General features: G+C 50.5%; 1 protein-coding gene across 1 annotated transcript; it reads right to left on the reverse strand.

The window, feature by feature from the left end:
- Window positions 1–8,864: 8,864 nt before the first annotated feature.
- LOC309603929 (olfactory receptor 6E1-like) lies at window positions 8,865–9,676 on the reverse strand (the record flags this gene model as incomplete). Its single annotated transcript, XM_082338807.1, is given in 2 exon segments — window positions 8,865–9,263; window positions 9,266–9,676. Coding segments are annotated over 2 exon segments (810 nt in total).
- Window positions 9,677–12,489: the final 2,813 nt, after the last annotated feature.

A 12,489-nucleotide genomic window follows, 5' to 3' on the forward strand; every position in this document is an offset into this window, starting at 1 on the left:
CCTGTGCAATCCAAAAATGCTCTTCCCTTGCATCCCATAATGTGTCCTACGCCCCTAGGCAACAATTCCCTTAGTCCGAATGGTGATCCAGAGAGCTGCTCGCAGTGACTCCTCTTGGTGGGTTTCACACCTGGACAACGGGGCTGACGGCTATCCCAGGGCAGCCCTGGAAGGACCTGGGACAAGATGTTCCTTCCTCAGGAGCCCGTCATCTGGGTTCCCACCTGCCACTGTGCCTCTGTGCTCTTCTCGCTTTGTGGAGATGGGCTCTGGATGAGCTGGTGGCTCTCCTGTGATGGCTCTGGGAGCAGCTGGGGCAGGGTGTTAACTGAGTTACTCCTGCTGCTATTGGTAGTGCTTTCTTTGTGTGTGCAGATGAGCTTCTATCACTTAACCTAACACAACCCAACAAGAACATGCATCTCCTGAGGCAGCTGTATTTGGAGGTTACATACCTATGCACTGGTATTATTTAGCATATTTAACATAGCAGCTCATTGGAATTGCTGTCCAGAAATGCATCAGGATTAGGGGAAAAGCTGTGTTGTTGCACGGTGTCCCGATCCAATATCGGGAGAGGTTTCGATACGATCCCAAGGACGAGATTAAGATGCAAATGAGGTCAAATGCCGTACAACCTTTTACTTTTATTAGAGGGGAGAAGAGAACGGAGGGAGGAGGGAGGGCAAGGGAGGAGAGGAAAAGAATTGGAGAGAGAGGGAGAGAGAAAGAGAAGGAGAAGGAGGAGTTTGTCACCACCACTTCGAGTCCGGTGATCTTCTGCAGGGTCTTCGGTGGCCTCGGGTTCCGGCGGGGATCGAAGCGGGGGGGGGGTGTGAGCCTGGAGGGTGCAGGAACAGAAGGAGTGGTCTCGCGCGCGCCGCTTCCGCCCCCGCCGAGGGGCACGTGCGCTCCTTATATAGGGGCTCCCACGCATGCGCAGATCACAAATGTGTACGTGCAGCTCGCCACGGCCGTGCTGCCCCCGCCTCTGCTCTTTTCGCGCCTTTTTGTCCCCGCCTCAGCTCTTTTCGCGCCTTTAGTCCCTGCGCAGGCGCACGAGGTTGTTTTTTCTCAAAGCTGTGGAGAAGATGGTCTTCTCGAAGCGCTGCGCTGGGTGGCGCTACAGCAGCAATGTCGAGACAAAACCGCATTTGGTACCGGTTCTCTACACCACCCCGTGGCTCGACATTGCAGCTTGGTGGTATAAGACAGAGAAAGAGAAAACAAAGGAGAAAGAAAGAAAATGCAGAGTTGAAAGGGTTGGAGATAAGGGTGGAGGAAAGTTGTGGGAAGGGAAACGGGAATAACATTGTTTCAGGTGAGGGAATGTCTTAACACAGATTAACTGAGGTATTGCTCAATGCAAGCTATTCTTGAACGACTTTAACAATTCTTCAACTTTGAAGGGTAAACATTAGAAATAGGGTTGACAATAACTGGCAACAGCAAACATTAGAAATAGGGTTAACAGTAACTGGCAGTACACGGTTTCTTCCTTTAGAAGTAATTGGGGATGGGTTTAAATGATGGGTACTGAGGTTGGTTGTGGCTGACGGATGGTACAGATTTTCGTTACACCATCAGGTGAGGTGTTAGGAACAAATTGCATATTTGACACAACGTGTCGAATTAATTGAATAAAACATGGAATTATACAGGGTAGGAACAGTAAGGTAGCAGTTGCACATAGCAAGTACAATATTAATTGTTTGACCCACGGTGCCCCTGGTAACCAGGACCACAAATCACCATTCCAACCACTCCAGGTTTGAACAGGGACATGGGCTATTTTCCTGATATCTTGGGTCAGTTGGAGAACCACTTCTCCCACATCATCTATTTCTAGGCAGCAGTTAGAGATATTTAATTTTCCACATACCCCTCCCTCCTCAGCCAGTAAATAATCTAAAACCATGCGGTGTTGAAGGATTGCCGTGCGCATTTGTTGAGACTGCCGAGTTAATAGGTCTATGGCGTCAGCGGTTTTGTTGGTGATAATTTCTAGGGCCGCTTGTAGTCTGATTATTCGGTTTAGATTATAGATTGGTTCTCTTGCCCCTGCAATGGGCTCGTTCGGATTCCAGGTTGCTGGTCCATAGTGTTCAATTATTCGCTCAGGGGGCCATTCATCATTCCCCCATTTTTGTGTCCCACCTAAATTTACCTTGGTAGATCGCGTCTTACGGGCAATACTTCTATGTCCGAGGTTATCATACACTTTTACGCCTAATTGGGGTCCACCAGTTTCTGGCAGGAGGAAGAATAGGGGCCTTATGATTCCTATGTAACAAACTCCCGACCACCCCGCGGGTAAGAATTTGTATGCCGTGTTTCCACAAATCCAATAATGCCCTTTTCTGGCTTTATTTCCTTGAGAAAATGGCCCATCTTTCCCCGGTGGAAATTGAAAGTAAGTTGTGTCTTTGTCACCCAGAGGGCTGAAAAAGGTCATTGCCCCATCCCTTATTCGGCCGGTACAATACCAAGCCCCATAAGTACCCCTCCATTTGCAAGTTTGTTTGTAATGCTGGAGAACCAAGGTTTCGTTTTTGCTTGACCAATATCCCTTAAACCCCTGGTTACGCCTCGTTTCATTAAGCCACACCCACAGGTTCCTTTCCTTGTCGAGGGGCTTACGTGTGAGTGTCCATTGGCATTTGCTTTCTCCCACCTTGACCCCTCCTTTCTGAGTGCGATTCAAGCAGTATTGCCCCTTAGCTGGAAACTGAATTGGCCAGGTACCACTGTCATCCCACGGATTGTCTGCGGCTTCGCTGTATTTGCTTACGATTTGGTCTGGGGTGAGGGGTGCGGATGTCCACGGCCAACTCGATAGCCCTAGGGGTCCGCCGCACACCCAACAGTGACTCAGATTGAAAGTTTGACTCACGGCTTTCGCTAATAACACAAACTCGTTTTCCTCGAAGGGATTATATGGAGGAGGGGAAGGTGGAGGGAATGGTCGCTCGTCACTTTCAGAGAGATGTTCCTGAGTCAAAACGATCCAAAGCAGCAGGTGCGTCGTGGTCATATCGCTGCCCTTAAAAACAGAAACAGGAACAAAACTCGCTCCTTGGGTTAGAAGGAGGGAATAATCCATTTGGTGTGTATTTTGTGGGTTCTCCCACTGGTATCTTTCGCTTTCCACATGTGTTTATTTAGGGGGGTATCTAGTACAAGAGGCACAGCTCCCACAGTGGGAAGCTCAACCAGAACCGGTTGACCAGGAGAATAACATGGTGTCCCGGGGGAGTTGGGGTTTCGAGAGACAGGTACCATGGTTGGGGCTTGTGGACAAAATGCTGCAATTTTCGGGCACCCGTTTGCACCCCAGCGATTATTGACGTTGGTCACCGCCTCTCCTACCCGCTCAGCCCACCCCGGTTCATGTGGTTTCAGGAAGCGCTTCAGCAAGCCGTTTGTTCTCTCCACAATCCCATTTGCTTGGGGGTAGTATGGAGTGTGGAATACCCATGAAATCCCCTCCCGAGCCGCCCATTCCTGGACCACCTTGGCTGTGAAGTGTGTGCCATTGTCAGATTGTATCAACTGCGGTTTAGGGAAGGTCCCAAACCATTCTTTCAGGGCCTTCACCGTATTCTCCCCTGTTGCCTTAGCGCAGGCTTTAGCCTGTGCTAGGCCAGATACTATTTCAACACCCACTAATACATAGCACTTCCCTTCTGATTTACGGAACGGACCAATGTAATCAACCTGCCAGGCCTCCCACAAACCTTTTCCCTCTCTCAAATGTAGGGGACTGTCTTCCAGGGGGTGCCTGTCTAAGCGGATACGACATTGCTCACAGGCCGAAATGCAAGTTTTGCAATTTTCTCGGGTAACCGGCCAGCCTCTGGCCTGAGCCTCTCGGTAGAGGTCTTGGGCTCCAGTGTGCCCTCTCTTAAGGTGCAACCATTCCAGGAGTCGCTCCCAATCCTCTGCTACTGGATCACTTTGCAAGGGGGCAAGGCGGGCCAGCTCATCAACCCTATTGTTCCAATGACCGGACGGATCTTCTCCCGTCTGATGGGAGGCTACCCATCCTACCGCAAAGTTCCCCTGTCTGGCAATGGTTAAAATATCTTGCCACTTTTCCTTTTGCCATACAGGTATTCTGTTAACTTCCCACCCATTTTGTTCCCAAAAGGGGAGCCACTCTGTACACCCCTTGAAGACAGCAAAGGAGTCAGTGTAGATATAGATTGGAGAGGCAGATTGGGCTTCATGTTGAAAGACACTCCATACGGCCACTAATTCCCCTACTTGAGCGCTGCCTTCTCCTTCGGTAATTATTTTTTGGTCGGTCCTTATCTGTAGGGCGACTGCACGGTATTTCCAAGTCCTGCCCTCTCGTTTAGCAGAGGCATCAGTGAACCAAGCGTTCTGTAATTGTTCGGAAAATGGGGGGGCTACCTGCACAGCAGAAGGGGGCACGTCATCTTCCCGGTCTGGGGCCACTCCCTCTTGGATAACTAAATTTTTGGCAGCGCCCTCAGAAACTTCAAAAATACCACAATAATGTTCTATTTGCGCGTACCATTTCCGCACTGAAGCCCTTTGTGCCACCCCGTCAGGGGGAGGTGTCCCAGTTAAAACTGGCTTAATCACTTTGAAAGGACCTCTGAGCACTATTGGTTGCTGGCGAATGGTGCGCTCTGCTTCTCGTAAAGCTAGGCTGACTACAAACAGCCCCTTTTCCCACGTAGTGTACCGTTTTTCTGCATCCTTGAAACTCCGAGAATAAAAGCCAATGGGCCGGATGGGCCCTGCCGGCCCCCGTTGCCACAAATGAATCGATAGCCCGGTTGCGGCAAACCCCCATTCGATCTGCACCAGGTCTGTCGGGTGGATAGGCCCCAGGGCTTGGTATGCATTTGCCTCGAACACCAATAGCCGTAGCGCCTCATCGTGGACCGGGGTCCACTCCCATTGCGCCCTTTTCCGTAGTAAATCATATAGGGGTCTCGCGATAATTGAGAAATCAGGGATATGCTTTCTCCAGAACACAAGCAGCCCTAACGCATGCTGTAAGTCTTTTTTCGATTCTGGTATCTTAATTTGGTCGAGGGAGGAAAGGGTGTCTGGTGGGATACATGTCATCCCTCCCTTCCACCAAATTCCTAAAAATTTCACCTCACTTGAAGGGGTCTGCATTTTCTCAGGTGGGATTGTCAATCCTATGCTCTCTAGATGGGTGATGATGTCCTTCTGGACTTCCCCAACCTCTTCCACCTGATTTCCCCCTATGAGTACATCGTCTATATATTGGTAAACTTTCACCCCCGCCCTTATGGGAATTGCTTCCAGCTCTTGTGCTAGAGCATGGTGGGCTGAGGTGGGGGAGTGCTTGTATCCCTGAGGGAGCCGTGTAAAGGTGTACTGTTGCCCCGCCCAGGTAAAAGCAAAGCGGTCCTGGTCCTGCGGCTGCAGGGGGACCATAAAGAACATGTCTTTAACGTCAATAGTCGCCATAATAGGGTGTGATTGCTCTTGAATGGCGGCTATAAGCTCGGCAATGTTCGGTACAGCAGCTGTTAATGGGCCTGTGTTGGCATTCAGCCTCCGGTAATCTACTGTCAGCCTCCACTTGCCGTTTGGTTTTCGGACAGGCCATACCGGGGAGTTAAAGGGGGAGTGGGTGGGAACTATAATCCCCCTCCCCTTTAAGTCCTCCAGCACTGGCACGATTCCATCTCTTGCTCCTATCGGTAGCGGGTAGGGTTTCACGTTTGTCAGTTTGGAAGGGGAGAGGGCAGGCGCCGCTTGCAACAGGCGCACCCCCACGCCGGGGGCTTCGGCCAGCCGCCTGATCTGCGGGACGCCGAAAGACCACGAATTTCCCTGGGTGTCGCGCCACTGTCTGCCCTTTAAAACGTCTATGCCCAAGAGGTTCATTTGAAAGGGTCCTATGGCTGCCATGGTGTTCACCGGACTCTCATCTCCTGGTAGCCATAAGGTTACCGGGGTCATGGGCACAGATTGGGTTTTCCCTAGGGCGTTTAATACTATCAGGCGCTTAGAAGGAGTTGAGACGCCGCACCGTTCTGCCTCACTTTGTGTTATTGCTGTAATTTGGGCCCCCGTATCAATTAAAAAGGTCATGGGCCTCTTCCTCGGCCCTACTGCGACAGTAATGAGGAGGTCCCCTTTATTGTTGCAGGTGAGTTGTCTAATAAACATCCACCCCCCGCCTCCCCCCTCACCCTGAGGGGGCGGAGGTCTTAGTTTTCCGCCACCCTTTCATCCCCCTTGAACCCCTCCTCCTTATCCAGTGCCGGCACGGAGGGCGCGTTTGGTTTGGGAGAGGGTCCTTGCCCGGACCACCTCCGCACCAGGAGCTCTAATTTTTTGGTGGGGAGCCCATCCATTAGGTCTCGGGGCACACCCTTTTGCAGTCCCTTCTGCCACAATTCTTGTCGGAGCAGGGGTTTTTCCCTTTTTGTTGGGCCGGGGCTTGTCCCCGAAAAAGCCAGCCGTTTACTTGCCGGCTCCGCTGCCCGCACGGCCCTAGTTTCCACCTTGTGGTAAGTTCTGCCTACTGGCCCGTATTTCCTCCCATAGTTTATTAGTTCCTGAGCTATCTCCCCCCAAGTCCACACCTTCCTCCCCCGCTGTCGCTGTTGCGGTGTTACTGTTCCCTCCAGGGCAGATGCAATTCGCTCTTCGTGAGGCACATTTTGGATTCTCCCCTGTAATTGGATCCCGATAGGTTTTAGCGAGTCGGGGAGTCCTCTTATTAGCGGTGTCAGCCGCTCGGGGTCTACTGGTAACAACATCGGAGAGCTTAAGTTTGGTTTAAGTTCCCGGTCATACATCATTTGCAGGCATGCTGCCTTTTGTACGTTTTCTAGTAGTTGCTCAACCGAACCAGTTATAGCTAGGGGATCCCCCCTTTCTAATGGGTTCAGCCCCCCCGCCCAATATGCTGCCCTCTGGGTCAGAGACCATGGGGCCCGGCGATCGCCCGTGGTGAGGAAGACGCCGGGGCCCCAATACCCCTCTGCTTCTTTTTCTGATAGCATGATCCCGTCCCCCCCCGACAGGGATACCCTCCACACATATTCGGTTTCGGACTCCCTTGCCGTCCTAGCAAAATCCTTTCGGAGTTTAGCCAGTTCCGTGGCAGTAAAAGGGATTTCTTTAGTTACAACTTGGGGACGGTTGTCGCTATCGTCCTCATATATATACTCCGTTTTTACCAGCGGGCACATATGGGGGGGGTTATCCACCGTCTCCCTTAATTGCTTTAGGTCTTTCTGGGGGTAGATTTGGCGTACCCCTTTCTCCTCCAACATTACCTCCGCCTCAGCGAGGGTGTCTGCCTCCCTCAGGAGCTGAACCCTCAGCTCCTCCTTCAAAATCATATTTTGGCGCTTCTCCTCCTCTAGCGCCCGTTTGGTCTCTAGTAGTTGCTCTCGCAGCGGCGCTATCGCTGCTTGCAACGCAGCGGCCACAGCCTCCGATTGGCAGGGCGCTCGTTTCTTGTCCTCCACCGCCGCTGCCAGACACGCTCCTAACACAGCACAAACAACAGCCTTCCCTTTTCCCTTCTTCGCTCTAGCTTCTTTATGCAAAACCGCTATTCGGTCCATAACACTTTGCAGTTGGAACCAGTGGTCCCGTGCCCAATCTCGTCCCGGGGGCGAGGGGCGAGAGCGGTACGTTTCTAAAAACTCATATAATTTCTCTGTCTCTTCACAAAAATCGCCTGCCTTTTGGGCAGCCATATCCTACAAAGGGGAGTTCGTCCCGGGAGGGTCAGACCTTAAAAAAAAAACACGTTTCCCCTATACGCTCCCAGGAGGCCAATCCGCACACTACTAGAAGACAAATACGAGCCTACAAAGGGGATATCGTCCTGAGGGGGTCACACCGTACAATCCAAACTTCCCCTATACTCCCCCAGGAGGCCAGACCATAAACTACTGTAAGACAGAGCAGAGCCTACAAAGGGGATATCCTCCTGAGGGGGTCACACTATAAAATTCAAGTCTCCCCTGTACGCCCTCAGGAGCTCAAATCACAAACTGCTACGCGCGTTTCAGTACAAAGCTCTCAACACCCACTCCTTCCTTGCGCTTCGTTCGTCTCCGGCTGCTTCCCTCGCGGGAGAGCAGAACCGCGGATCGGAACTCCGCACTCGCTTCGTACTTGCTCGTACGTCTCGTTCACACACACTCGCTCAGCACACTGTAAGGTTGTATGACACTCTCGTCTCAAGGGATCCTGTCCGTGACGCCAATTAAAATGTCCCGATCCAATATCGGGAGAGGTTTCGATACGATCCCAAGGACGAGATTAAGACGCAAACGAGGTCAAATGCCGTACAACCTTTTACTTTTATTAGAGGGGAGAGGAGAACGGAGGGAGGAGGGAGGGCAAGGGAGGAGAGGAAAAGAATTGGAGAGAGAGGGAGAGAGAAAGAGAAGGAGAAGGAGGAGTTTGTCACCACCACTTCGAGTCCGGTGATCTTCTGCAGGGTCTTCGGTGGCCTCGGGTTCCGGCGGGGATCGAAGCGGGGGGGGGGGGTGAGCCTGGAGGGTGCAGGAACAGAAGGAGTGGTCTCGCGCGCGCCGCTGCCGCCCCCGCCGAGGGGCACGTGCGCTCCTTATATAGGGGCTCCCACGCATGCGCAGATCACAAATGTGTACGTGCAGCTCGCCACGGCCGTGCTGCCCCCGCCTCTGCTCTTTTCGCGCCTTTTTGTCCCCGCCTCAGCTCTTTTCGCGCCTTTAGTCCCTGCGCAGGTGCACGAGGTTGTTTTTTCTCAAAGCTGTGGAGAAGATGGTCTTCTCGAAGCGCTGCGCTGGGTGGCGCTACAGCAGCAATGTCGAGACAAAACCGCATTTGGTACCGGTTCTCTACACACGGGCAATGGCTTCGTTCAGGGCCAGTAGCACAGTCTTGTTTCTAAGACTGTAGATGAATGGATTTAAGAGTGGGTACAGGACAGTGTTCAGCAAAACCACAATTCTGTTTGTCTCCAAGGAAACATTCTCGGAAGGACGCACATAGAGAGCAATGCAGCTCCCATATGCAATGGCCAAGGTGGTGAGGTGGGAAGAACACGTAGTAAAAGCTTTTTTCCTCCCAGCGACTGCTGGCAGGTGCAGAATACAGAAAAGGATGCCCATGTAAAATGCCAGAGTTAAACATAAGGAACCCAGTAAGATAAACGATAATAAAAAAGAGTCTATTTTCCAAAGCAGGCTGGGGTCAGAGCAGGACAATGTGAACAACGGGGAGTTGTCACAAAAAAAAAATGGTGGATCTTGTTCGAGCCACAGAAAGTCAGCTTGTAGAGGAGGACCAGACGGTAACTCAAGACTGTGATGCCTATGACCCAGGCAGCAGCAACCAGGTGGATGCAGAGCTGAGGCTTCATGATGGCAGCGTAACGCAAAGGCTGGAAGATGGCAACGTAGCGGTCAAAGGACATGACAACAAGTAGAACCATCTCTGTACAGCCCAGGGCAAAATAGAAACAGGACTGGGCAAAGCAGCTGCTTAGTGAGATCGTTCTCCTACCAGAACTCAGGATCACAAACAATCTGATGCTTGTGGAGGATGTGAACCAGATTTCCAGGAAGGCCAGATTGCTGATGAAAAAGTACATGGGGGTTTGCAGGCGGTGATCCACACACACGAGGAAAATGATGGTTGCGATCCCCATCACTGTTGTCAGGTATATGAGCAGAGGGAGCAGAGAGAGAAATAGCTGTAGGCTTTGATCAAGCCCTGAGAAACCCTCTAGGATGAACTCAGTAACTGCAGTTTCATTTTCTGCTGCTATGCTGAATTTCAGTTCATCCTGCCGAGACAGGAAGATGGCAAAACCCAAGTGTGATTATTTCACCATCTGGATGAAAGGAATCCTTCCTTCTCTGCTTCTTTCCTTGCTTGCAGTCTTCCTCCTAGATAGCACAGAGAGAGAGAGAGTCCTTCAAGCCTTTCTCACTCCGTGATTTTTCTGGTTTACATTTCAGTTTGAGTCCTCAGAGAATTTGTTGTCGTCTTTCTACCTTTCTCAAACTCTCCCAAAGGATTCGTTCTCCAGAACAGAAGATTTTAAAGAGGCTGTGAGCTATTTCACCCCATTCCTGGCAAATTCCACATTCACTCAGACCTATTGCAAACATCTGTCACACCTATGTGCCAAACTCATCTCTTCTGTTGCACAAATGCTAAACCATCAAATGAAATCAAATATGTATGTTGAAAGCTAGTCTTTCTACTTTTCAGAGGTACTCGCCTTTTTGCACTAGGAATCCTTGAGAATCTCTTATTTTCAAAATAAGTAATATCCAGTATCTCTTTTGTAATCCCCTACTTCCTTCCACACCTTCTTGCTCTCTGTTTCTTCAGGAAAGGGGGAGGGGGTGGAATAGGGACCAAGTATAACTTGTCTTCTTTCGTACTCTAAATAGTGACTGAAAGGTATGATGACTCCACACAGCCTGTCACACAATCTCATCTGACATCCCTCTGCACTGAAACACAGTTGTTTCCAAAGAGTTGCTCATTGCTATTGCTATCAAATGTCCTGACGTAGACACAGAGCAAGAGAAGAGCGTCTGGAAGAGATTTGTAACCTTTTTCTTTTGCATGCCAGTTATGGGTTGGGAGGAACCAGCCTCTAGCATTTTCTCTTGTTTCCATTGACTCTAGAGGGAGCCTGGGGAAAACCAGTTCTCACAGGCACCTGCAGTGAAGCAGATGAAACTCACTATTCAAGTCTTAAATCACTGATTTATTAAGGATTTGTTGGGTTTTGTTTTGTTTTGTTTTGTTTTAATCAAAATAGACATCTAACAGAAAGAAGCACAAGAAAACTATATGCGATAAAGACTGATGTTTTTCCCTTCATCTTTATATTTGTTTTTAGATAGGGAAAGGAGCAGAGCAGATGAATCCCAAAGTGGGATGATTCCAAGTGCAAGGGGAGGAGAGGGAGGGGAGGAGAAGGTGGGTTTGAAGCAGTGAAACTGATCTTCTCCACAGGCTGTGTTGTCCCCTTAGGCTCTGTCCCAGGCCAGAATGGGTAGCACTTCCACAAGGAGTAAAATGGGAAGATCAGTACAGGGCAGTGCTCCATGTTTGCATTGACATTTTAGCTTGGGGCTCAGGCTAGTCTTAGATCCCAAATGCCCGGCTTGTTCTTTGCCTCTAGTCTGGCATAGGGGAAGCTCAGCACTGGGTTCCTTTGGGAAATTTTCTGAGATTAAACCACTGGCTGTATTTGAGCAAAAGCTCAAGCTCAGTCACCTACAGCAGTATGAACGTACTGAATCAGTGAATCCGAGGGGACAGTCCCAGTTTCCATTTTCTGGGTCAGTTCAAACACTCAAAGGGTTGTGTCTTCATACTCTCTTGGGTGACACCTCAGTTCTCTAAAATTGTTCTTCTCCTGAATGCACTTTCTTAAGGGAACCTGTAAATTTGCAGGCAGCTTACAACAAAGCAGCTTCTCTTCAGGCCCCGCATCGTCAAGCATGCAGCCAGCATATGCCATAGTGAGTGAAGAAAGATAGGGTATGCAGGTGAAGGATAGCCAGGTGAAGAAGGCCTTAGTGTGGCTTTGCACAGAGGTTATCCTCAGGACGGTGCATATAATGTAGGTGTAAACCACAGAGGTCAGTGTGAAGGAGCTCAGCAACACAGCGGAGAAGAGAGCAACGCTCATGTTTCATAGTAGCTGGTGCCCATGCGGGCTGCTCTCAGCAAAGGGATGATGCCGCAGAAGAAGCAGTCTCTGCAGTGGGCACAGAGGGTCTAATGGCATACAGGATGGTGGGGCTGAGCGTGGAGAGAGATGCCATTCCCCGGCAGCTAAAGATGAGCATGGAGCACAGCCAGGAGTTGGCAAGGACAGAGTCGTGTGAGGGGTTGCAAATGGCCCTGCAGCAATCGAAACACATCACAACACATAGGTTAAACTCAGCTGTGCTGACGGAGAAGAAAGGACTTGTAAGCAGCCACAGAGATATCTTAATCTCCAGCACGAGACTGACAAACATGTTAGGGGGAATGACCAGAGTGAACCAAGTATGCAAGAAGGACAAGGTTCTGCGGAAGGGATGCCTGGGGGTATAGCACTAGTGGTGGAGCCAAAGGACGGCAATGGTGACTGCATTCCCCATGACAGCGAGCAGAGAAATCACCAGCAGCTGTGTGAAAAGGAGGGTTTTCAACTCGTGAAGGATTGAATAGGCCTTCAGGAAAAATATTCTTGCTCTGGTGTGGCTGTGAGGATCCATTTTGGCACCCAGTCAGTTGAAGGTGTGGCAAGGGTAACTAATATCGTGCTTGGTGAAATTCCTCTTGTTACCTTTGTCAACATTCCCTTCCCTTTTCTTAGGTTTCCTCATCCTTCTTTCCTGGACCTCAGGCCAGATGCCTAATTTCTCCAGTGCGGCAATCTGCTATACCTCCACTATCCTGCCCAGGCTGCTGGCCAGCTTCCTAACCAGGGACAGATCCGTTTCT

The sequence above is a fragment of the Platalea leucorodia genome (assembly GCF_965183815.1).
Source record: "Platalea leucorodia genome assembly, contig: HAP1_HAP1_SCAFFOLD_261, whole genome shotgun sequence".
In the NCBI taxonomy this organism is placed as follows: Eukaryota; Metazoa; Chordata; class Aves; order Pelecaniformes; family Threskiornithidae; genus Platalea; species Platalea leucorodia.